Source organism: Capricornis sumatraensis, chromosome 14, assembly GCF_032405125.1.
Source record: "Capricornis sumatraensis isolate serow.1 chromosome 14, serow.2, whole genome shotgun sequence".
Lineage (NCBI taxonomy): Eukaryota > Metazoa > Chordata > Mammalia > Artiodactyla > Bovidae > Capricornis > Capricornis sumatraensis.
In genome coordinates, this window is record NC_091082.1 from 83889115 (window position 1) to 83915170 (window position 26056).

The 26056-nt window shown below is 45.1% G+C and overlaps 1 protein-coding gene across 1 annotated transcript in view; it reads right to left on the bottom strand.

The window, feature by feature from the left end:
• Positions 1-24353, bottom strand: part of DENND1B (DENN domain containing 1B) — a 214897-nt gene extending 190544 nt beyond the window's left edge. Inside the window, exons 1-2 of the mRNA XM_068985972.1 lie at positions 24337-24353; positions 22167-22231 (exon numbers count right to left, since the gene is read on the bottom strand). Of these exons, the coding sequence (XP_068842073.1) occupies positions 22167-22231; positions 24337-24353 (82 nt within the window). The remainder of the gene's footprint in view (positions 1-22166; positions 22232-24336) is intronic.
• Positions 24354-26056: the final 1703 nt, after the last annotated feature.

The window sequence follows — 26056 nt, forward strand, 5'->3', positions numbered from 1 at the left end:
GGTCAGGAAACTAGATCCCACATGCTGCAACGAAGAGCTCGCTTGCCACAACTCAAGGTCCCGAATGCTGCAACTGAGATCAAAGACTCCAGGAGGCACAGCTAAGACCCAGCACAGCCAAATAAACAAACATTAAAACAGTTAAAAAAAAAAAAAAAAAAAGGAGTAACACCCAGTACTGTCGAGAACTGTTGTACTCAAACTCTCTCTTGCACTGGTGATAAGAGTATGCTGTATCTTTCTGTATGATAATCTGCCAATACATTTCAAAAGTTAAACAGTGACACTTTTAAGAATTCATTTATTCAAAGTATATAACAACAGAAATGCAATGAGATGTATGCACAGTAGACCCATACAACGGAATTCTAGGCAGCTATTAAGTCCAGTGAATTAGACTGTTATTTTCAAACACAGAAAGACATTCATGATAAACTGTCAAGTTGACAATGCAAACTGTCAGATTACAAGACGCTATAGACAGAGGAGCCAGTTTATGAAAAAGTACATAATATTAACACACACATATGCACTATATGGAGACGCACAGTAGATTATTCAACAAGATTTCAATCATGATATTCTGTGAGTAATGAGATGTAGTGATTTTTTTGTCTCAACATATTATTTTCTCCTTTCACTTGAATTTTTTTTTTTTTTTTACCATAGGCCTAGATCTTTTTTCCCAAAACATAAGGGAGGGCATTAATAGTCACAAACATATATGGACAACACATTTGTTGAGTATCAGCAGTTGGCTACTCTAATTTCCAATATATTCTGGCAAAGTTCATTGTGTCTAAAGAAACCATTCACTGATTATGTACTTTGGGGCAAGTTCCTCAATTCACTCTACTTTTCTGATATAAGATCAAGGTGGACTGGCAAGAGTGAATTTCAGGGTTAAAGTCTGGTGACTACAGTGTGAGCCCAGCACTGCCAAACTGGGATGAGACTGACAGAAAGTTACACGAGCAGTTCCCACAGGACACACTTCCTACGCTACTTCCACTAGTGAATGTCAGCAGTTGCAGCAAACTGCCAATCAGGAAACACAATGGTTCAGGACACCAACATGATGAAAAGGGAGAAAAACCAGAATTTTTTAAATAGGAAGAAAATCTGTAAGGAGAAATATGTAAATGAATAAATAAATAGAGATACTGAGAAAAGAAAATGAGCTTAAACTAACAAAAATTTCCATTAAAAAAAAAAAAAAAAAAAAAACCTGACAGTTGACTAGACTGCCTAAAAGACAAAATAAGTTTAAGCTATGCCTTGGCCAAACAGAATGAAAATTTGATCATTATCCACATGTTAAGATCTAAAGTACCTGAAATATGAGATCTCTATAAGCATCCTTTATACTTGTAAGGAGTAAGATGAATGTGGTATCCGGCTCCTGCATTTATAAGCAAGCAGTCTCATTGCTGACCGATCTACCTTCATGTAAATCCTACTGAACACACAGCGCCACGCCAGACATATGCAATTCAAAAGGACATGCAACATTATTTCTCGCTTTTGAAAAGCTTACCATTTATTCAAGGAAGGAACTGGAGTACCAACACAAACTTAGATCCAATGATAAGAACTGAGACACACGGCAGAAGAACAGAGTTATGGCCCAAGAGTAAGAGTGATGCTGAGTCATCACACCTGAATCTGAGCTGTGTCAGCAGCAACTTGAGGCTACAACACAGACTGTGGGAAAGGAGCCGAATTCCCCCTGCTTCTCGTGACGACTGGGCTGGGGAGCTGGAAATTATTTAGCTACAAGATGCTACTTCACTGAAAATAAAATACCAACCATTAAATAAGTTGTCATTCCGTGCACCACCTGGTCAGTGCTGGATTCCTGCTGAAACGCTGCCAGAACTGAGAGGAAAAGGAAGTCATCAGGAAATAATAGCTGCCTCTATCTGCTTGACACGGACTTCACCAGCGCAGTAATTAAAACAAGGAGAAAAGGTCCATGCGGTAAATTTCATAAAGCCTGGCGAGCTCCCCAAAACTGAAAAACAAATAAATTTTAAAAAGAAAATGCTTAGACAAACCAAAGACCAGTGAGCCAGGACTTCTCACTGACTAATTCAGAACAACTCTTCCTTATAGCCTTATTAATAAATGAATCTTCAAATCAGAAGTGATTCCATTCAGAGAGGATATTAACACAGGCACTTCAATAAATTAAACAATCAAAACTTCATCACACCCAGCTGTAATTATTGGTTTCTCAAGAGCTCAATCTTCTACTGTGAGTAGCAGTTACAGATGGGGCTGGAAGGCATCCAAAAACCCAATAAATGTGATAAACCTGATGTACATTCTCTCCCACTAGATTGTAAATTCCTTGATGCCTGGGGCCAGTATCATCTCTGCATTCCTTTTAGCATAAGGAATGACGTTTTATACGTTCAGATGGATAAATGGGTAGACAAACAAGCCGTGAACAAACAGTTGTATGTCACAGAGATTAGAAGTTTTAACAGAATACTTGGAATGTTTGGGAAACTAACTAGCAGGTTGTTAAAGACAGGTTCTGGGGAAGGGAAATGACCGGGAGTGTGAAGGTGGCTGGAATGGGGACAGACGAGGCACTCTCTACAACAAAGCCTCCGCTGCCCAAAGTGGGGGGAAGTGGGCGCTGAGACGGCAGGAGGCCTGGCAGAAGGGGTGGGGCGAGGTCAAGGAAGTAACTACGGAAGACAGGCAACAGGGCAAAGCAGGGAGGGACATGAAGAGCAAAGAGAACGCCGAGGAATCTAAACGTAATCCGCGGAGTCTATGACTTTTCAGCACAGAAGATGTGCTTTTTCCCCTTATCCCACTTGAGGAACCTAACATTGGTTCTCTTACTAAAAATAATACGCTGTGTTCACAAAGGCAGAAGAGGACAGGCATTACTAAAAAGTTAAATGCAGTACCAACTGACTTCCCAAAACACATGGGAAAAAGACATGGAGAAACATTAAGGGCTGTATTAGCCATTACTGCATACAATGGAACAATGAAGAAAAAATATGCTGACAAATATTTGGGGCTTGTCCTAGATAGATGTTGAGAAAAATCTTATCTATTTGGTGGTAAGTTAATTTTAATTTCTTATAACATTTCTACAAAATTTTACGATTTGTAATTTTTCCGAGTACATTTTCTCATGTGATAACACAAAATGGATTTATTTATTAAACCCATATTACTGATGAGGAAAGAGACATAAAAAATTGATAATCTGCCCAAAGTCACAAAGACAGTAGATGATGCAAACTGATTTTTGAGACAAGATTTTCCACATTTTATAATAAACCAATACTATTAATGAAAGGATAATATTTTCAAAGTGTGATTTTAGGGGGAAGTTCAGTTCAGTCGCTCAGTCATGTCCGACTCTGCGACCCCATGAATCGCAACACGCCAGGCCACCCTGTCCATCACCAACTCCTGGAGTCTACCCAAACCCATGTCCATCGAGTCGGTGATGCCATCCAACCATCTCATCCTCTGCCGTCCCCTTCTCTTCCTGCCTTCAATCTTTCCCAGCATCAGGGTCTTTTCAAATGAGTCAGCTCTTCACATCAGGTGGCCAAAGTACTGGAGTTTCAGCTTCAACATCAGTCCTTCCAATGAACATCCAGGACTGATCTCCTTTAGGATAGACTGGTTGGATCTCCTTGCAGTCCAAGGGACTCTCAAGAGTCTTCTCCAGCACCACAGTTCAAAAGCATCAATTTTTCGGCACTCAGCTTTCTTTATAGTCCAACTCTCACATCCATACATGACCACTGGAAAAGCCATAGCCTTGACTAGACGGACCTTTGTTGTTAGGGGAAAAGGCCTTTATATATATCATGGTGAAAAGAAATTACATAAAGAGGCAAGGAAAATTTTTTCATCCATTAATTGAAAGAGTTAATCAGTCAGTCATGCCGACTGTTTGTGACCCCATGTACTACAGCCCACCAGACTCCTCTGTCCATGGAATTCTCCAGGCAAGAATACTGGAGTGGGTTGCCATGCCCTTCCTCAGGGGACCTTCCTGACCCAGGGACTGAATCCAGGTCTCCTGCACTGCAGACAGACTCTTTACCATCTGAGCCACCAGGAAAGCCTTTATCCATTAAAGCAAGCTTAAATATTTCCACTTTATAGAATTGACAGCAGTAATAACAAATGAGAGGAAAAAGGGAAAATAAAAGTCTTCAATAATTTGAACGCATCACTTACAACAACATTAACTTAGAGATGGGAAAGCTATCCTCGTTAATCACAGAAAGTCTTCGGGAGAAACTGTTCTGCGGAGCCAGCTCACGATACGGTCACCGGGGGCCTGCTCTGCACGGCAGTCAGCTGGAGCCCTGTGTGCCAAAGCAGAAGACTCTGCAAACTCAATAAAACAGAGAGAACAACCCCCACGGGATGCACCAGGATGTGTGCAAGGAAACACCTACATACGCTTGCTGGCAAACGCACTCAAATTCTCTGAACAGATGTAAGAGAAACGGCCACCCACTTCTTCTCTAGGAAGGGGTACGAAGGCACTCTGGGTCTGAGGTGGGGAGAGACTTACTCTTTTCTGTATTCCCCTCTATATAATAAAAATTTTTATCATTTGTGTTTTTTTCTGCTATAAAAGACTGTTACTTAAAAACCTTTCTAAATGATTGCCATTAAAACAAAAGTGTAATTGATGACAGGTTTGATATGCTAAGGTGCATTTAGGGGTGACTGACACTATCACCACGAGCTGAGCTTTAAGGAGAGATACAAGGAGACTGCAGTGGCCCGGAACAACTCAGCTGTGAACTGCACTGGTCCACGCGTGCAGTCACGTACACCCGCATCTTTTCAATACATGTACGGCTGGTCCTCCGTATCTGCGGATGCGGAATTCAGGGATACAGAGGGTCAGCCGTGGACCTGAGCGTCCCTGAATTCTGGTACCCGCCATGGGTCCTGGAAGCAGTCTCCCGAGGAGTCTGTACACAGAAGTAGAAGGAGACAGCACTCTGGGCAGACTGTATACAGACACGGAAGGGAAATGAGCTCCGCAGAGAGGAAGCGTTTCTGAGCACCACCTAAGATGTGTCTGTGTGGTGAGCCATGTGGGCTAGAAAGTCAAGCCTAAAACGGTCATCTGAGCCCAGGTCACGGAGGATCCAGAACATCAGGCTTAAGGCTGAGAGCTTATTGTGGAGATCAGGGTCTCCTAAACATGAGAACCTACAGGTCCCAGTTTGAGAAAGACTGCAGTTAACAACGGAGGCTGACAGCAGGTTGGCTGGACAAGACGCCCCACCCGCCAGCCACAGGCTCAGACGGTAGCCTGGGCCAGCAAGCAGGAGGCTCCCTCAGCTCCGGACAGCGATGGGAGACAAAAAAGAAGCCTCACTTACGCAACAGTTTCTGACTAGCTCCTCGATCGGAAGGCCAAGAGCGATCCTGAATAGAATCCAACAAGGTGGAGGAGGATATTTTCACTCGTCAGCTGTGACGGACAGAACAACACATCCACCCACTACTTTGTGATCTTAGTCTGCGAGGCCAGAGGCTGGTTATTCCCGGGTGCTTTTCCGGGCATCAGAATAAAGCAGTTAGACATGTAGCTTAGCTTTGTTATTTAGGAGAAAAATAGAATGAATATTCAGACTATCAGTTGCTGTTGTTAAGTCACTAAGTCGTGTCTGACTCTTTGGGACTCCGTGGACTGCAGCATGCCAGGCTTCCCTGTCCTTCACTATATCCTGGAGTTTGTTCAGACTCATGTCCATTGAGTCAGTTATGCCATCCAACTAATTCTGAATTTTATTCATTATACCTTTTTAAAAAATTCATTAAAAACAGATGAATATGAACGTTGTTTATGATATTTACCAAAAGCCATAATTAGAATTACTATCAGAAGTGTATTCTAGGCTGTAGCCTGAAATGCAAAGAAATACACTCATCGCTCATTAATCCTCATATTATCACAGTCATTGTGAAATCGCTCTCTTAGCTCTGGAGTCAAACGGTTTAACTGATGGACACAATGTCATTATATATTAAATATGTAATATATACACATACTATATACATATCAAACAAAAGCATCTAATTATTATTTCTTATGAATTAAGAAAGGTATATACATTTTGCTTAAACTACAACAAAAATAACCACTGTTTAAAAACATATTGACATATTTGATTCTCTCTCGGCCATCACAGCTTTACAGTAGAAAGAGAAAGGTGGTTACTGCTGTCATTTTAAAGACAAAGAAACAGGCTCAGAGGGGTTACCAGTAACACCACAAAGCTAGAACTCCAAGTTCTAAATCCACTCTAACTTCAGAGTCCTGCCATCCTAGCTAGCATAAAACAGCAGTGAATGAAAACAGTGAATTAAAAGAGCAGATTCTCTTCTCACCGAAGAAACCATAAAGAGAACACCCCTCCTCTGTGTACCTCTCATGGTTAAGAAGACTGAAGATAAAATGATCCCGCAACCCTGGGAGCCCCCGGGAGCCCCCCTGACCGCTCACCAATGATACAGTCTGTTTGCCCAGACATCCATATAAACACTGTCATCTCTGTGTTATGACACGGACAAGGCTGGGAACATTGCTACTGCGAACTCAGGAACATACAGGACGCTCCTAAATAGAATCTGCTTAGAAAATACAGACTCATAAACGTCATGAAAATACCCTTGAAAAGGTATTGATTGATTGATATCAATGATTTAACAGATTTCTGCTTCAAAGTTAACTGCAGGACTTAAACCCTGACACAGTGGTTCTCAATCATCTTCACAAAACTCGCTCTTTTTTACTGGAGTATCACTGCTTTACAACGCTGTGTTAGTTTCTGCTGCACAAGGAAGAGAACCAGCCAGATGTGCACACATATCCCCTCCCTCCTGAGCCTCCTTCCTGCCCACCGCCCCATCCCACCCTCTAGGTCATCACAGAGCCCTGAGCTGAGCTCCCTCTGCCGCACAGCAGCTCTCCACCAGCTGCCTGCTTTACACGTGGTCGCGTGCACATGTCAATACCAAGCCCCCAGTTCGTGCCCCACTCCCGCCCCGTGTCCACAAATCCACTCTCTGTGCCTGCATCTCTGTTCTCACCCTGCAGATAGGTTCACCTGCACCACTTTCTAGATTCAACATACACGGGTCACAGACTGTATTTCCCTTCCTGACTTACTTCACTCTGTATGATAGACTCTGGATTTCGCCGCATCTCTACCGATGACCCAATTTCGTTCCTTTTTAGGGGCTGAGTAATATTCTTTTGTGAGCTTCCCAGGTGGCTCAGTGGTAAAAATACCACCTGTCAACATAGGAGACCCAGGTTCAGTCCCCGGGTGGGGAAGGTCTCCCAGAGAAGGAAATGGCAACCCACTCCAGGACTCTTGCCTGGGAAATCCCATGGACCGGGGAGTCTGGTGGGCTACAGTCTATGGGGTCGCAAAAGAGTTGGACATGACTTAGCAGCAACAACAATATTCCAACACATACATACACCACATCTTCTTTATCTAGGCACATAATCCAGATTTTGGCAGAGCATCAATGAAGTTTTCAAGTAATTAACACTGGAGTCACTTTTAATCATCAGTAATTTATCCAATCAGGGGCTTGCCTCGTCCGTTCTGAAGCACTGATAAGGCAGCCCGTGTTTGCATACAACTTCTGCTGCTCGCCACAGCCACAGGATTCCTTCAGCACTCACTCCAGAAAGTTAAACAGGCAGGCAAATGAGTGAGAGTGATGGCATTACTGGGATGGCCTTGGATTCGTTATAAACCTCAGCCACTCGCACACTGCAGTGCTTATTATCAGTGTACTCAGAACTCAAAACCAACTGCACCATGCCCCTAGCTGATAACATGTCCACTAAGACCCCTACAGCCACATAATATTACCCTGTCAGGTATGGATGTGAGAGTTGGACTATAAAGAAAGCTGAGCGCCAAAGAATTGATGCTTTTGAACTGTGGTGTTGGAGAAGACTCTTGAGAGTCCCTTGGACTACAAGGAGATCCAACCAGTCCATTCTGAAGGAGATCAGCCCTGGGATTTCTTTGGAGGGAATGATGCTGGAGCTGAAACTCCAGTACTTTGGCCACCTCGTGCAAAGAGTTGACTCATTGGAAAAGACTCTGATGCTGGGAGGGATTGGGGGCAGGAGGAGAAGGGGACGACAGAGGATGAGATGGCTGGATGGCATCACTGACTCGATGGATGTGAGTCTGATTGAACTCCAGGAGTTGGTGATGGACAGGGAGGCCTGGCGTGCTACAATTCATGGGGTCACAGAGTCGGACACGACTGAGTGACTGAACTGAACTGAATCTCACATCATCATCAGAAATTCAGAGACGTGGGCCCTGAGTTTATTCCCATTCTAATCAGCTTCTAGTTTGTCAATATTACCTTTCAGAAGTTTGAAATTTTTCCACATATATAGAATCCTTACTTTCCTGTTTAAATTAGTGAATGTTTAAAAAAAAAAAGTTGGAAGAAAGTGTAAAGAACAGTCACATTGTGACTTCCAAGGCCTGCTCAGTCTTTGTGATGCCACCAAGCCTTTACAGGAGAACTGCCAGACTCATTGCTAAATCTGTATTCTCCACCAAACATCATCTTCAAAGTGAAACTAACTCGGCGGCCCAAAATAAACTAGCACCTTCCATCCTCCTTGCATCTGACCCTTGCACAGTATTAAGCGGGGGCCCGGGAGGCTTCTTTACCACCTTCCTTTCTTCCACGCTGATAACACACATCAAAATAGGAGGGAAGTTCCTCACTGACGTCTGATTTCTGCTGAAGTGATCACACCTTTTTTCAAAGACTTTACGAACACAAAACAGAACCAAGAGTGACTTACAGCCATTTACAAAGCACTTTCATGCCATTTTCTATCGGACTCTCATAACAATTCTTGAGATACAAAGTGCAAACGTCTTATAACTATGAAAAGTGAAATCAACAAGACACTAGACAACTCTACCAAGTTATGAAAGTAATAAACAGCCAAGCCAGGACCAAAAGCCATGTTCCACCCTTGTCCAGTGTCTCTCCACTGCATCATGGAGTCTGTGAGGTTTTATTTTATCCATAGAAGGATTCCAGACTTTAGGTTTTTAGAAAATCATGTCATCAGACCCATTTACCCCTACTTACCTTGAGACAGAGATTTAACTGGCTATTCACATTCAATCAAAGAGTAAGCATCAGTTTTATTTAGAGTGTGTCTGCTGAGAGTTTCCGAAATTACCTTTCATAATATTCACCACCGCCCCCCATGCACCATTGGTGGAAATGTAAACTAGTGCAGCCACTCTGAGAAATAGTATGGAGGTGCCTCGAAAAATTAAAGATAGAACTACCACAGGAAGAAAGCAAAGACACTAATTAGAAAAGTTATACGCGCCTGTGTTCATTTCAGCATTCTTTACAATAGCCAAGATACAGAAGCAACCCAAGTGCCCATCAACAAATCAAAGTGTGCACACAGACAGACACACACACACCCCCAACCTGGACCACTCAGCCACAAAGAAGAATAATATCTTATCATTTGTGACAACATGCATGGACCTAGAGAGTATTACTGCTAAGTGAAAACAGTCAGAGATAGACAAGTACTGTAAGATTTCACCTGTAGGTGGAATCTAAAAAACAAATGCACAAACACAGCAAAAAGAGTTACAGAGAACACGTGTAGTTGGGGGAGGTGAGTGGAAAGACACAGGTGATTAAGGGAGGGAGATCAAGGAGGTACGAACTTCCAGTTACAATACAAGTGTGTCCTGGGTATGAAATGTACTCATGGGTACCCATAGGTATGTGGGGAACATAGTCAATAACCAGGTAATACCTTCATAGGTGACATTATAACTAGATTCATCCTGGACGATTCTGAAATGCACAGAAATAACAAATAACTACTCTGTGTAACAGAAACTAACATAGTGTTAGAGGTCAATTATACTTCAAAAATAAACAAACTCATTTTGTAAAAAAGAGAGAGATATCAGACTGTGGTTACCAGAGGGAGTGGAGGAAGAGAATGGAATAAAGATGGTCAAAAGGTATAAAACTCCAGTTAAAAACTGAGTGCGTGCTGAGGGCATAATGCATGACGTGATAAAGACCACTTACACTGCTGTATGTTATAAAGCTGTTGAGAGTAAATCCTAAGAGCGTTCATCACAAGGGAAAAACATTTTTTTTTCTTTCTTTAATTTGTATGTATAGGAGATGACAGATGTTCACTAAACCTGGGGTGGTCACTTCACGGCGTATGTAGTCATACCACTATGCTGCATACCTCAAACTCGTCCAGGGCTGTGTCTCCATTATATCCCAACAAAACTGGGAGGAAAAGGAAAACACCATGCTGTATTATGCTATTTTTATTTTCCAATCAAAGAAAAAAAGAAGTAATCCGGTTAAAGAAATACAATAACAATATTCACTCCTCTAATAGCTTCCCTGTCTTTTCACTAGAAAAAGAAACAGATGCCCAAAGGGCGCCCTGCGTCCGAACAACAAAGATCAAAGCTTTTTTCAAACAAAAAGTATGTCATGAAATGATTTTTTTAAACAATAAAAGAAATAAAAACTCTTAAAAAACCAAATAAATTGACACAAAATAATGAAAAAGCAAAGTACAATTAAAAGTAAAATTACAAACTGAAGAATCAACCCAGTCCAAAGAATATAAAAATATTAAACGTCTCATAAATGAAAGAATAAACACCTAGTACACCAAAAAGCAAAAGTGAGAGGAGATGAATACAAATTCCAGGGTTTAACACCTCCGTGCAGATGCAGGAGGCGGTAGAGACAACCCGCAGCCTCGCTGGCCCCAGTTACTAAAGACCCAGAAGCAGAAACAGGGCCTCTGGCCCTTCCTCGGGCTGCAGAAGCTTCAGCACCCCTGCCCTCTGGGCCATCGACATCTGTGTGGGAGGAAGACAGCTCCAAGACCATGGAGCTCCGCCTTACTCATCACCTCCTCCAACGCAGAGACCGAGCAAGCGAGCCCACCGCCCACTCTCCCCAGCCCCAGCGTTTAAATTAAGTGCTGCAACTCAGAATAAGAATCGCTAAGTCCCTTAACAACAATAAATGAATAATTCTTGCGTTTTGACCAAATTAAATTCAGCCATACCTTAAAAAAGGCAAATTCTAGTTGTATTTCAAATTACATTTTAAAGTAAACACAAATCATACGTATTTCAGAGCTGACTCCCTGGAAAAGACCGGGATGCTGGCAAAGATTGAGGGCAGGAGGAGAAGGGGGCAACGGAGGATGAGATGGTTGGATGGCATCACTGACTCCATGGACATGAGTTTGAGCAAACGCTGGGAGACAGTGGAAGACAAGAGCCTGGTGTGCTGCAGCCCATGGGGTTGCAAAAAGTCGGACGTGAGAGTGACTGAACAACAACCAGTTGTATAGGTTAGATCTCTCAAACATATTAAGTACAATACAGATCATACATTTCAAAGAATTACACTACCATGAAGATGTAAGCTGTAAACCATGGCAAATGTAACTTGGTCTTACTGTGATGACTCAGAAGGCATTTCTGGTGTTCAGTGACCTCATTGCCAACACTCTGGCCACCATTTGAAGAAACCACAAGCAAGAAAGTAGTGGTGTTATGATACAAGGTTTAAGGCAAAAAATTTAACATGAAGGGCATCTCCACTCTTCTTCCCAGGCTTATCAAACACAAAATGATCCTTGTCGATTTCAATCATACCTGAGGGAAATAAATCAAAAACTTACTAAGAGATTCTATGAATCCCCAAACTGAGTAAACTCTAAGGAAATGGATTTTATAATGGCCTTATAAAGAATTCGAGAGCGCTACACCAGCCCAATGACCAAATGCAGAAGAATGCCAGGAACAAAGTATTGTACCATAGATTACTCATGTACATCTTCAACTATCGAGCTGTCAAATTATCAGATGAAATAAATATTTACAAATTAAAATGCTGGCTTTCAACTCATATTCCAGTTTAATGCTTCCACCTTTTGGAGTAAATATTGTTATGAAAAAACACAAGAGTAACCACTGAAAACTTGGAAACTAGTATTTTTGTATATGGTTTTTAGCTTAAAATGTCCTCTGTGACATGTCAAAACCTGTACACAGTAAACACAACCAACATATAACCTTGAAGAAATTCTGTTGTCCCTTATTTTCAACAAAATTTTCTGCAGATTCTTGTCATCAAAATCACACACTGCACAGCAAAACACCTAAACTTAGTTCTCATGTCCTCTGTAGTAATAAGAATACAATAAATAGAGAAAAACAAATATTTTCTAAAAATAAACTCATTGTTTATAGTTATTAAATAGAAAATACCATTTAAATTTATATAAAAGACTAACAATGACCAAGACCTTGAAAAAGATTCCCCAAATATCACATGACTTCCTCTTCCAAACATCATATCCAAGACACACTGGAATCTCAAAAAAAACCAAAACTTCATAATTCTTCCTGAACCACATCCATGTACTTTTAATGTGCAGACCTTGAGGACATTAACATACTTCTGAACTCCCTGTGTTTCATTTTAGCCAATGTTTTCTGCACAAATTCATGCTGTTTCAAATAATTTTTGATTGAAATTAATAAAAAGTCTAAATTTTACCACTACTCAAGGGACAACATTTTAAAGGACTGCTTAATTTTCATTAATGATCATGAACACTAAACATATCTTTTGCTGGTGCAGCTTTGCTACCCGACCAAGACAAAATTATTTCTGAAATGACTAATTTCTGGATGCTTACATGCTTGCACAAGACCATCAGATGTACTAAACTGATAGCTCTACGCTTTATTTTCAGATTCAAATGATAAATAAGGAGGAACTGAAAGAGGAAAAGGTTCCATCTGATCTTTACCAGTTCTGCCTACTAAGACAGAGTTTGCGGTTTATCAACAGTTCTACAAAAAAAAAAAAAATTTAAATAAAGCACATATTGCTTGTGAAGGCAAAAAAAATAGACTTTCAAAGCTCTACACATTAAATTTTTTTAAGATTTAAGAATTATAAAATAGGTGCTGGAAATACAGCAGCACCTTTTACTAACTTCACTGTGATAACAGAGTATAACTTAACAAGTCACTATTGAGCATCATCTGTATGAGGACAACTTCCAAAAATCTGCAAGAGATCCAAAGACAGGCTTGTCCTTGAGAACTTAAAATCCAGTGTTCACCGAGAGCAACAAAGACCACGTTCAAGGTAGACTATAACTGCCATGAGGCAAATATCAAAAGGATAATTACTCAGCGACTTCTTTTCATATCCTTGACTTCTGTAGCTTCACTTCCACAAATTTCACCTGCTTGATAAAGTTGCTACATTCTTAAAGAAGATAAGATATTGACAGTAATACTTCTCAATACCTTTCACAATTTTCATTCTTTTTCTTTAAAGCCATCGTAGTACCTTAATAATAGTGCTTCAACAGTTGAACAAATACTCACTGGACAGGTATTTGGGGTCAGACACTATTTCGGGCTCTGAGTAAACAAAACTAAGCCCCACAAGCCCCTGCCTAGGCAGTTGACACCATAGCCGAGAGACTGCTTCTTAATCAGCTTCCTTAGTCACAAGTATTTAGACCAAAAGCGATATATTCTTTACTCTTAATTAGTCACAAGATTCTGAATATGAAGTACAACTACCTTTGGAACGAGATAACTGCCTGGAACCCAACTGAGAGCTGACGAGACGTGCGGCTGTCTCCCCTCCATCACCTGGGGACCCCCCCAGGCCCCCCAGCCCCTCTGCACAGCGCTGAGGGACCTGCCCCCCTCACACTGGGCGTGGCCACTGCAGAGCAGGCCGCAGCCCTGACACCACCACAGTCCCTGACTTGAAACTGACATCCTGTGAGAATGCCATCTTCTCAAGTGCTCTGCGTCTGTGCTCGGCACATAACTGGCGCTCAGACACGTGCTCAGTGAATGAAAGAAGCCTGAGGATCTCCTATGACGTTCACACTCTTCTTGCCATTTTCCTCTTTTGACTGATCCCTGTTAAAAGACGCTAATGTAGTATCACAACAACTCTGGTCTAGCCTAGCTTCGGGGATGTTCTAAACGGGTGGCTTTCTCAACCCGCTGCAGAAAAAGTCAAAGCTATTAGAATATGCTGATTATTTTAGGGGCAGCACAGCCTAACGGTTGGAGAATCAGCGAAACAGATTCAAGTCGCAGTCCCACCTCTGGGAGCTGTGTGTCACTTAACCTTTCTGAGATTCCATGTCCTCATCTTTATGAGAATAACAGTCCCCACTTCATGTGGCTGTACTGAAGATAAAGAGGATATGTAGACTCTTTCCACAGCTACTGACACACTGTTAAATATTAGTTTTATTTCTATTTCTGTAATACATCTAACTGGAGGCCTAATCAGAGAAAATAAATTGGTAAATTAGGTGCTGTAACCATGCCATCACTTTATTTCATTAACTGGGAAATTATAAACCAAACTGGGAAGTTATAAACAAACAAAAAAAAGTCTTAATGAAATTCACTCTAAATATACTTACACACATATTAAAGCTGTTAACCACAAACTACAAACGGAGTATCAATACAAACTGGGAAAATGAGAAAACCCAACCGACAGAGGCATCCTTGATCCTCAGTTCAGAGATCTTTGCACCACAGCAAGTTTGCATCATTCTAATTAATTCAGGTGTACCAGGCTTTCTTTAAAATTAAAATGCTCCCCTGAGGGCTATCTATCAGTTGTTCACACCTCACTGTGAATTACTTTCATCAGATAAATAAATTAAGTAACACCACCTACTTAAGGCAACTGTGATTTGAGGAGTGGTGAGCCAGGTCCTGCGGGGCCGGGCAGGACTGTGCTGGGCTCGCTGGCCAGGGTCTCTGTGCACTCATGGGGCATCATGACAACGAGGCCCTGGGGGGCTCCCTGGGGCAGAAAAGCCATCAAAGTGATACCCTTTACGGACACGTCCAGCTCCCTGATTCTACGCTCTCTGCTGAAGTGTGCCCAGAGAACCCAGAGCCCCAAACAGTGTCTGACCCCAAGTATCTGTTCAGTGAACATTCGTTCAACTGTTGAAGCACCATTATTAAGGTACTAAGATGGCTTTTAAAGAAAAAGAATGAAAATTGGGAAGGGTATTGAGAGGTATTACTATCAAAATCTTTTCTTCCTTGAGAATGTAACAACTTTTATCCAGCAGGTGAAATTTGGGGAAGTGAAGCTACAGAAGTAGAAGATACAAAGAGAAGTCTCTGAGTAATAATCTTTTTGATTAAAGCTGCAAAGTTAAACAACATGTGAATAAATAAAAGCACCTAATGAGACAAGTTACCATCAGAAAACAAGCTCCGCAGCATCCCTGTCAGAGTAAGAATCGATAAACACGGAGCCCTGAAGTTGGCTTGCTTCCTACCCTTCAGACAGCTGCGGGGAGGAGGAGGTGATCTCAGAGCCAAACAGAAAAGGGCAGCTCTTCTCAACTCCATTCCAGGCAGAAGCAAAGGGTCTGTCTTCAGAGGTGCGCCCCTGAAGAGCCACAGGAGACTCTGCCCCTGGTTAGCAGCTCTGAGAAAAGTGCCGCTTTCTGCTGCAACGTGGGGCACACTGTCAGAACGTTCACTGAAGACTTGCTCTAATTCCTCAGTGCATCTGAGGTGAGAGGGATTCCTTAAGCAACACGAAGCTGGAGCAGAAAAGCACAATAGCCCCATTTTACTCACAGATTCCCCCCACCACCACCACCACTTTGGGCAACATGTAAATCTCCTAGACCATCTTATGTTATGTATGATTCACCAAAGTTCTACTCTCTGAATGCCAGGGTTTTCTGGGGTTTTCAGTGTGTGGAGGGGTATTGATGGGCTTCAAGGTGGCCTCCACAAACACACATGCACGGTGCGTGTCCCAGTAAATCCTGTGATGGGAGGCAGGGGCAGAGTGGATGTGGGGCCTGAATGGGGGTGGGGGGCCCTGAGCACAGGAACCCCAAACAGCCCCGCCCCAGGCAGAGGGTGACAGGCCAGTAATGTCCCCGCAGGGCTTCCCCGGTGGCTCAGTAGTGAGGAGTCTGCCTGCCGACGCAGGAGACGGGGGGTCGATCCCTGGTCCAGGGAGACCCCACATGCTGCAGGGCAACTAAGCCTGGGCACCACAATCGCTGAGCGTGTGCTCTGGAGCCTGGGAACCACAACTACTAAAGTCCGCACACCTGAGACCCGTGCTCCACAACAAGAGAGGCCACCACAGTGAGCTGGAACCAGAGAGCGGCCCCCGCGCGTCACAACGAGAGAAAGCCCACTCGCAGCAACAAAGACCCAGCGCGGCCAAAATTAACTAAATGAATCTAAAAACTAATAACGCCCTCGTTGCAGCCCACCAGCCAGCACACACTGAGGGTCACGTCCACAAGCGCGGCCTCTGGGAACTCACTGGACCAACATTAACCTGACCAACAGTCAGACACCACACTCAGACCACTTTCTGCCGTGCAGTCCGTAAATACTAAACATGCCAGCGGCTGCACTACACTGTTCCTTAGGAATACAGTCGCTGGGTCACGGGCTGGTCCTCGAAGAGGTCACTCAGAGCGGGGCAAGCAGACACTAAGAAACGTCTGCACGTCTCTGCATTACTATCTTAGATGTACCTGAAGAACGGGATACAGGCAGAAGCGAAACGTAATAAATCTGTGTAAACAGGATCCCTCAAGGCGAAAACCTATCAAATGCAAAAGGGAGCTCAGGAGGACACAGTCAGGATTCTTTGGCCTAAGGTTGTGATTTAAGAAAAAGGAGACAGTTCAGACTGTTCACATGAGCTGGAGATCAAAGGACAGAGCATCTGATACTGACTGGGCTGGAGAAGCTGATAAAAGTGGAAAGTTGGTGGCAAGGTGGGAGCTGCTCCTAAGAGAAGTTACTCTCTCTGGCTAAAGAGAAGAAGATAAAGAAAACAAGCTCTGCTAAAAGACGCATGGAAAACCATCAATAAATAAAAATGTTAGCTCAAAGATTCACTAAATATCGACATGGAAATCCTAAAAGTGGTGCACTGTGAACACCACAAGGACAAGGCTCAGTAAGCATTGTGGAATCGCACCCCATTCATTAATTTCCTGGAAGACACTCTATGCCTGCTTAAAAAAAGTACCTGTGCCACACACAGTTTATACTCCAGGACTAAAGAGCCTCTTGATGAAAGTGAAAGAGGAGTGGAAAAGTTGCTTAAAACTCAACATTCAGAAAACTAAGATCATGGCATCTGGTCCCATCACTTCATGGCAAACAGATGGGGAAACAACAGAAACAGACTTTATTTTGGGGGGCTCCAAAATCACTGCAGATAGTGACTGCAACCATGAAATTAAAAGACACGTGCTTCTTGGAAGAAAAGCTATAACCAACCTAGACAGCATATTAAAAAGCAGAGATATTACTTTGCCAACAAAGGTCCGTCCAGTCAAGGCTATGGTTTTCCTGGTAGTCATGTATGGATATAAGAGTTGGACTATAAAGAAAGCTGAGTGCCAAAGAATTGATGTTTTTGAACTATGGTGTTGGAGAAGACTCTTGAGAGTCCCTTGGACTGCAAGGAGATCCAACCAGTCCATCTTAAAGGAAATCAGTCCTGAATATTCATTGGAAGGACTGATGCTGAAGCTGGAACTCCAGTACTTTGGCCACCTGATGCAAAGAACTGGCTCATTTGCAAAGACCCCTAATGCTGGGAAAGATTGAAGGCAGGAGATGAAGGGGACGACAGAGGATGAGATGGTTGGATGGCATCACCAACTCAATGGACATGAGTTTGAGCAAGCTCCAGGAGTTGGAGATGGACAGGGAGGCCTGGCATGCTGCAGTCCATGGGGTTGCAAAGAGACACAACTGAGTGATTGAACTAAACTGATTTCCCTGTGCGAAGCTACTACACATGAGATCCAACAGAGATGCTAGATTTAAATATGCAGTGAAAAGTGAGAAAGTGTTAGTCACTCAGTTGTGTCCAACTCTTTTGTGACCCCATGCACTGCAGCCCGCCAAGCTCCTCTGTCCATGGGATTCTCCAGCAAGAATACCGGAGTGGGCTGCCATGCCCTTGTCCAAGGCATCTTCCTGACCCAGGGATCAAACCCAGGTCTCCCGCATTGCAGGTGGATTCTTAAAATATCTACATGTTATCAAATCTACTAAAAACCAACAGACTGAAGTAGAGCTCTGGAGCCAGGCTACTCTGGGCAAGTTATCTTCATTTCTGCCCTCAGGATTTTTTGTTAAGTATGCAGGACCAACTGTCGGTGACTCAAGCCCCACACAAGTAGGGGCTATGGCTCCTGCCCCTGTGGGTGCGGGGCCAAGAGCACAGAACAGAAAGCAGGGCCGTGGGGCCGCCGCCTGAAGGGAAACCCCAGGAGGAGGCGTCTCCCGCCCTCCTCCAGCAAGAGCCGCTCTTCAGTTCCCTGAAAGCAGCGGCGGCACGCCTCCAGTAAGTTCCGCAGTGCGAACTGCAGGCAGCCCACTCTGCGGGCTGAGCCTCCCTGATGGCTGGAAGCGAAAAAAAGACAGTGGAACAGGCGTGATGACGGCGGCCGGCTTGGAGATCTAATGGGAAGAACACGGAGAGCTGGATGCCAGCACCTGGCTCTCCAGGAGCTGGGGCAGAAGCTACCAGAGGCACTGCCCTGCCTGGAGAGCAGCCACGTGGAGACGCCCCGGCCACTGGCCGGACACCCCCAGCACCCAGCCCTCCGACACAGGGACACACCGACCTGCTCGCAGCAGTGCTGAACACCCGTCAGATGTGACGGGTGCTTTCCACAAACTCCATGCAATGCCCTTGGGACAAGTCCAAACAGGTGAGAGGAAGGCTGTCCCTCACCAGGGCCAGATGTTATCAGCTACATCTCAACAATGCCATTTCTTTTTCTTTTTTTTTAAGGCTATTTATTTATTTGGGCTTCCCTGGTGGCTCAGGAGCAAAGAATCCACCTGCCAATGCAGGAGACGATGGTTTGATCCCTGGGTTGGGAAGATCCCCTGGAGAAGGAAATGGCAACCCACTCCAGTACTCTTGCCTGAGAAATCCTGTGGACAGAGGGACCTGGTGGGCTACAGTTCATAGGGTCGCAAAGAGTGGGATGTGACTTCACAGCTAAACAACAAAAAAGTACATATTTATTTATTTTGGTCATGCCCCAAGACATGTGGGGATCTTAGTTCCCCAACCAGGAATCAAACCCATGTCCCCTGCACTATAAGCTCAGAGTCTTACCCACAGGAACTGCTAGGGAAGTCCCCTACGATGCCACTTCAAATCTCTAACTACATCCTAGTTAGTGAGGATCTGCCTCTGAAGACATTTATGATCTAAATCATTCAGGACAAATAAAGGAAGTTAAAACTTCTCTGTTAAACAGTAAACAAGAAACATGCCAAATACCTTAATTATCAATCTTAGCATAAACCAAGTTTACCCTAACCATCGTACTTCCTACTGGATCAAACAGACAGTCATCAAAAAATACACCAATATACTGAGAAATAACAACTCATTCAAAAAATAAACCAATGTTTTAAGAAAGGCAAAGAGCACTTTAATTGATTTCCATTCTCCTCTTCCCTGCTAGCTGTTTAGCGTATCATTCATAATGATCTTCTCACTCCACCCTCCAACCCTACCCCCACCGATGGCTACTTTAGGACTGGTCAGCCCCAAGCCCACTTGGGTCACTGGGACCCAACGTTCTGGGGATTTGGGGAAACAAACTACCCCCCTTAGGACCATGACAAGCCAGTGTCTTCCATCCCCAGAGTTATACACGAGAAGCAGGGTTCCGACCCATCTGAGAGCCACGCTACCACCCCAAGGAACCTAAGTCTCCCAGTGACTGCACTCCTGTGGGTGGTGAGCCCAGAGGCAGAAAGAGCCGAGGTCTCTGGTGATCTACTTCTAAACTTCCTTTTATGAAATATTGTTTCCTTATAATTTAAATGGGTTTCATGTTGTACCCTAAAACATCATAATTTACACACCTTGTTTTACATGTCCAGTAGAACATAAAAATGTCATCCATATTCATGTAAATGTTAGCAAAAAAGTGTTCTATTTGAAATAAACTGATGCCCATATGAGACTCATTAAATACATGGCACTCACTGACAGTTAAATAAAAATATCTGAATAACTTTCTGGAGTAATTTCTGGACATTTTGCCCTTCAATAATTATCAATAAAACAGAAAACTAGTTTAAAAACATTTAGAAGCATCAAACTCTCAATCTGACATAAAACTTTAGTTATATAGTAGTGTTACTTTTAAGAGCACAAAAAGGGTAACTCTTAGACCCTAAAATATTAGTCAAGTTCACAGTGTTTAAGTCACAATCAAAAAAGAACCGATGCTAATGCTTTTTACATAATCAAGTTTAGCTTTAAAAAAAAAAATCTCTAGATTTTGCTGCCAGTGAGCCATTTTAATGGAATACGTGGGTAGGACAGATTAACTGCAACCTACAGAGAAGCCAACCGTGTTTATTTTAACCACTTATAATATTTTCAACTTCATCGTGCTAGATAAACAGTTAAAATACAAAGATGTTTCCGATGAGCAGTGATTTAAACAATGAAACCAAAAGAGCGAGAAGGTAATAAAAGAAGGGCAGAGTAGAAGGTGCCTACTGAAAAGGCTAGCTCCTAAAAAACGGATAAAGGCAGAGAGAGGAGGTAAGCAGTAGGCTCGGGACCCCCTCAACACAGGTGTGGAGCTGGTGTCCCGTGAGGCAGGCCCACCCTTTCATCAGGAACCAGCATGCATTCAAAATGGCAGAGAAACCCCCACTGCCCAAAGGAATTCAGCCTGTTCTACAAACACGTCAGGTCAGCATTATTTCACACACCTTAGCTGATGTTACAGTAGGTATTGTGAAGATTTATTCCTATCATAAATACACTACAGAATACATTTAAATTGGAGCTAAAAAAAAAATAACGTATCCATTGGAATCTTCAAAGAGAACGTATTTGGACCTGGAAACAACGTAAGCAGACTATACATTCAGGACAACGAAAGATAACCTCTTCAACCAGAGAAAGCTCACGTACAACCTAGGATCTCTCCTCGCCTGGGGGACAAACCTGACCACAGCTGCGGCTCAAACAGGCCTGAGTGGGGCAGGCAGGGCTGCTGGAGCCAGGAACAGGCCCGCCTTCCTACCTAAAATTAGCCCTGCCCACCTCACCGCAGCTGGGTTGGGCGCCTCTATTTTAAGGTGCGCGACTCCAAATTGCTTAGGAGCATGTAATTGCCGGCCGATGTGGGGAGCTGAGAGTGTGGAGAGACTTCCCAGCCAGCCTCAAGAGTGGACAACCAGTCTGGACCAAAGTCGCACGCTGAATCATCATGCTATCTGGGGTCTAAGTACACAGCTGGTGAACTCATACACGGGAGATATCCATGAAAGACACAACACGGACAGAACGCAGAGAAAACAAGCAAGAGGAGACAGCGCCTCCTCTCATCCACCAGCCCTCCCCCCACCACCCAGCACACCCACCCCCGCCCACACAAGCAGGGGGAAAACTGACAACAGTCATGATCCTAAGGTGTCCTCATCATCTCGGGAAATTATCATGTAGCAACTGACAGCTGAAACCCCTTCCAAGCAATGCCACAGGGCTGTTTACCGCCCTCTGAAAGGCCCTGGCTCCCGGAGTAAAGCCCACAGAGAGGGCTGCCCAGTCCACATTCCACATCTGGGGAACTTGAGACGGGAACTGGTGTGGCTCCCGCTTATACCAGTGAGAAAATTTTCACCAGCATTTTAAATGGGAGCTGAATTTTCAAGAAGGAATGAAAGACTATCCCTATAACTAACAATAACATCATCAACAAAGTTGTAAGTTACATGGCACTTACACACTCCTGAAATTTAAGCTACACAGATAACATTCCTGATTCCCACCACCTCAGAGCTAAAACTCAGCCTCTATTTTCCGACCAGAACTTGAGACACTAGACACAGAAGGTATATTTAATACAAGTCCTGTCCTGATACCGCCGCATTCCACCTGTCTACACCCTAAGCGTTTCTTCTGAACTAGCAAAACACACGTACCTTCATTTTCAGAGGCATGACATTTCACTTTCAATACCAAGTCAAAGGTCCTTTCTGGATTTTCCCTGAAAGAAAAAGAACTTTGTTAGTATTTCTTTCCTATGACAAAGTTTATATTATCTTAACTCTAATAGTTAATCTTGTTCTTGTCTCAATAGATTCCATGTAACGATATGACCAGGCTTCCCAGGTGGCTTTGTGGTCAAGAAACCACCTGTCAAGTCAGGTGAGACCCAGGTTCAATCCTTGGGTTGGGAAGATACCCCGGATAAGGCAATAGCAACCTACTCCAGTATTCCTGCCTGGGAAATCGCATGGACAAGGAGCCTGGCGGGCTACAGCCCATGGGGTCACAAATGAGTGGGATGCGACTTAGCCACTAAACAACAAAAAACTACATGATCACAAGGGAGAAGAAATAAGGTGTTTTCCTGGTTCAGCAACTTAAGTGCACTGAGGCTAACAGTTCAGAGACTTTGGAAAAACATTTAACTTCTGAGTCTCCTTCTCACCTAGAAAGTACCCTGTTAGGGTCACAAAACAACTGTGAGGATTACAAATCACATACTACAGTGGAAGTGCTTTATGAAGTATTAAGTGCTTATAAATAGAAAGCATTGCCTTTATCTTATCAAATCAAAATTGAAAAGCCAGAATGTTCCTAACAGGCTCTACCTTTCCCCACCAGCAGAGCTTAACAGCAGGTTCTCTGGCTTTTATCAAAGGACTTGCAATATAGACACAACGGAATGACTGGTTCCCCCTGCCAGGTTCTAGAGCACCATGAAACACTCATAACGGTCCTTGAAAGTGGAACTTTGCATATATTGTCTTGAGACAGAATTACAGCAGGGAAGCACGTTTTAAGTAACAAACTATACATAGCATCCGAAGCCAACCCAAAAAGATAATGTCAACTATCTGGGAAAATTGGACTATTTCAATATTGGAGTTGATCACTAAGTACAGTAAGGTTTTGCTTCATTCAGAAGTTACCAACATTCACTAAATGCTCACACATTCAAGGTATACTTCGTTAATTTCAAAAAGTGAATGGAAATCTATTGAGACATCTTCTTTAACACAGTTCTGTTTTAATCTCTTTCTGCCAGAAGATAAAAGACCAAGCAACATCTGATACCACAAAGTCCATGTGACCAAAGTGTTAATGTATTTCAGTTATTTCTGGAGTCCTTGGTTGTCTGTGCACTAGCTGTTTTTAATAACGCATTTCCCCCAAGAAATTGGCTTCTAAGTAAGCGCTCTATTTTTTAAAATTTATTACAAGAATCTAGAAACAGAGAAATTGGCAAGCCATATAAATTACTCTGCAAATTCCTCAGCCGTCCCACTATTAAGTTGCTTCAACGGGAATAATCTGAACTCGGGTGAGCCTCCCTCCTAATCCAGTTAATGTCAAAAGATATACTTTTTAAAGTCCCATACTAGCACCCTCCCCCAACATATCAAACACTGAAGAAAATTATTTTCCTATTTTCCTAAGTCTTTAGAACCTCTCTTAAGTGTAAATAAAAAATACTCTGTAACACTGGGAAATGTTAAAGGCTTTTAACGCTAAAAGAAATATATACACGATATTCATGAACTCGGGTAGGGTGGGGTGGGGGTTGGTTTAAGAGGGTGTCAAAGGAAGAAAGACGGAATTTTTTTGTAAAGTAAGTTTCCGGAGGAAAATATAAAACTGCCCCTAAGATAACTGAAACAAAACCACCACACTGTTCAGATGGCTTTTTGCCTGCTGAAGGTCCTGAAGAAAAGCCCAAGGGGCACCCAAGGGTGCTGCTGACCACAGGGAAAACACTCCCTCCGCGAGCCCCTCCTGCCGGCGCCGGCATTCCACGCCCGGGGCACCTTTCTGCCCTGAGAAGGGGCCGCAGGAGGGAGACCCGGGGCCGCCGGTAAACACCCTGGAAGCGCGCCGGGAGGGCAGTCACGCCCGAGCCGCCGGCCAGCCCGGCGCGCGGCAGGGGGGGAACCGGCCTCACGTCCGCCCGCCTCCCGGGACCCGCAGCGCCGCGCCGGCGCCCAGGCCTCCGCCCGGGCCGCGCGCCCCGCGCCGCCCGCAGGCCCGCGGCCTGGGCAGCCGGGGGAGCCGGGGCTGGGGGCCGGGGTCCGCGCAGGGGCCCCGCCCGCCCCCGCGCGCACTCACTTGGTCCTGCAGTCCATTTTGCTACATGTCGCGGGGCGCGCCCGCCCGCCGGCCGCCGCGGGAACGGCTGCGCGCAGCGCGGCGGCCCGGCCCGGCGGAGAGGCCGCGCCCCGCCCCGCGCCTCTGTGACAGCGCGGCCGCCGCCCCCGCCCCCGGCCCGGCCCGGCCGCCCCGCGCTCCCTGCGCCGCCCGCGAACCAGGAAGTGGGCGCGCGGCGCCGGCGCGGGGCCGCCTCACCTGGGCCGCGCGGGCGCGAGCGGGCCTGCCCGAGGGCCCGCTGTGCACCCCACCGCCAGCCGCTCGGGCGGCCTGGGCGCCGGGCGGCCGCGTGCGCCCCCGGAGCCGGCCTGGGCTCGGGGTGGGGGCGCTCAGGGCCGCCGACCCCCGCCCCGGAAAGCCAAGTACCCGACAGGGCACCCGGCCCCCGCGGTGCGCGCCGCGCGCGCCCCCGGAGGCGGCCCAGGCTCGGGGGGGCTGGAGGGGTTGCGGTTCAGGGCCGTGCCCCCGGCGGTGGGGGTGCTCAGGGCCGCCCCGCCCCGGAAAGCCGACTACCCTGCAGGGCACCTGCACCCCGCGGTGCGCGCCGCCCTGCGTCTGAGCAACCGTTAACCCTTGGTGGGGGGGGGGGGGGGCCCGCATGGCTTTCAGGCTGCACATCCCGATCTCCAGGCGCCGCGCTCGGCCCCTGGCCTCCCTGCCACTGGGCCTGGGTACCTCCTAGGGGATCCAGAGCCGCCCCTCCTGAATCAGCAAGGTTCAGGGGTGCACCTGCTCAGGAGCCCAGCCCGGCAGCCAAATAGCACTGCTCCTCTGGCCTTGCACATCGTCGGGGACACAGACTTCCCCCCATTACGGCCGCCATGTGGCCAAGGACTCATTTAGGGACCCATCCACGGAGAGGCAGGCCTTGGGTGCAGCCCGAGGGCAGAGGGGCCTGAACTAAGAGCTGCCACGTGCAGAGCCCTAGGGAGCGCGGGAGCAGCTTGTACGTGTACGCACCGTCCCAGCCCTTGTGGTCACTCTATGTGACAGGCGCTTTCACCAGCATCTTATGGATGAAGAAGCGGGCCAAGCCAGCCCATGGTGATGGCCAAGACCAGGTCTACCCTGTACCGCCTCTCTCCCTCTTGTGTGGCCTCCTGTGTAGGATCTACAGAGAAGAGAGGTAGAAACAGCCTTAGGATGGACGTGCGAAGGTGGTCCAGGGCAGGGCGGTTACACAGAAACCTTCCGGAGAAGGCGTCTCCCGTCCGTTACCACCCCTGACGCATCGCCTCGGTGTTTTTCATCCCAATAGAGGTTGCTTCGGAGCTTCTTCATGCAAAAGGAAAGAGGATGAGAAGAAACCAGATGTGGTATGAATAAAGTGAGTCATGAGACATACAACTCAGAGGAGGAGGCTTGGGAATGAAAGAATTTAGAATCAAGAACCTAAAATTAAACTCAAGTATACCAGCCCGCAAACATTCTGGCCCAAGATGACTGTTACTTGGTGAACAAAGAAACAGTCGTGATGCATGGCATCTAAAATGAGCACAGGACATAATGGGGAAACAGAAAGATTATGTTTTGGCAAATGTGTTCTCATAGCTTGACTTGGGGTGAGACACTTCAGTTTCTCAGTTCCTACATTTGTAAAATGGGAATTATTACTTGTGTATCACATGAACAATATGATGTTCAAGTTTAATAAAAGTGCTACTGATTGTGTGATCTTTTG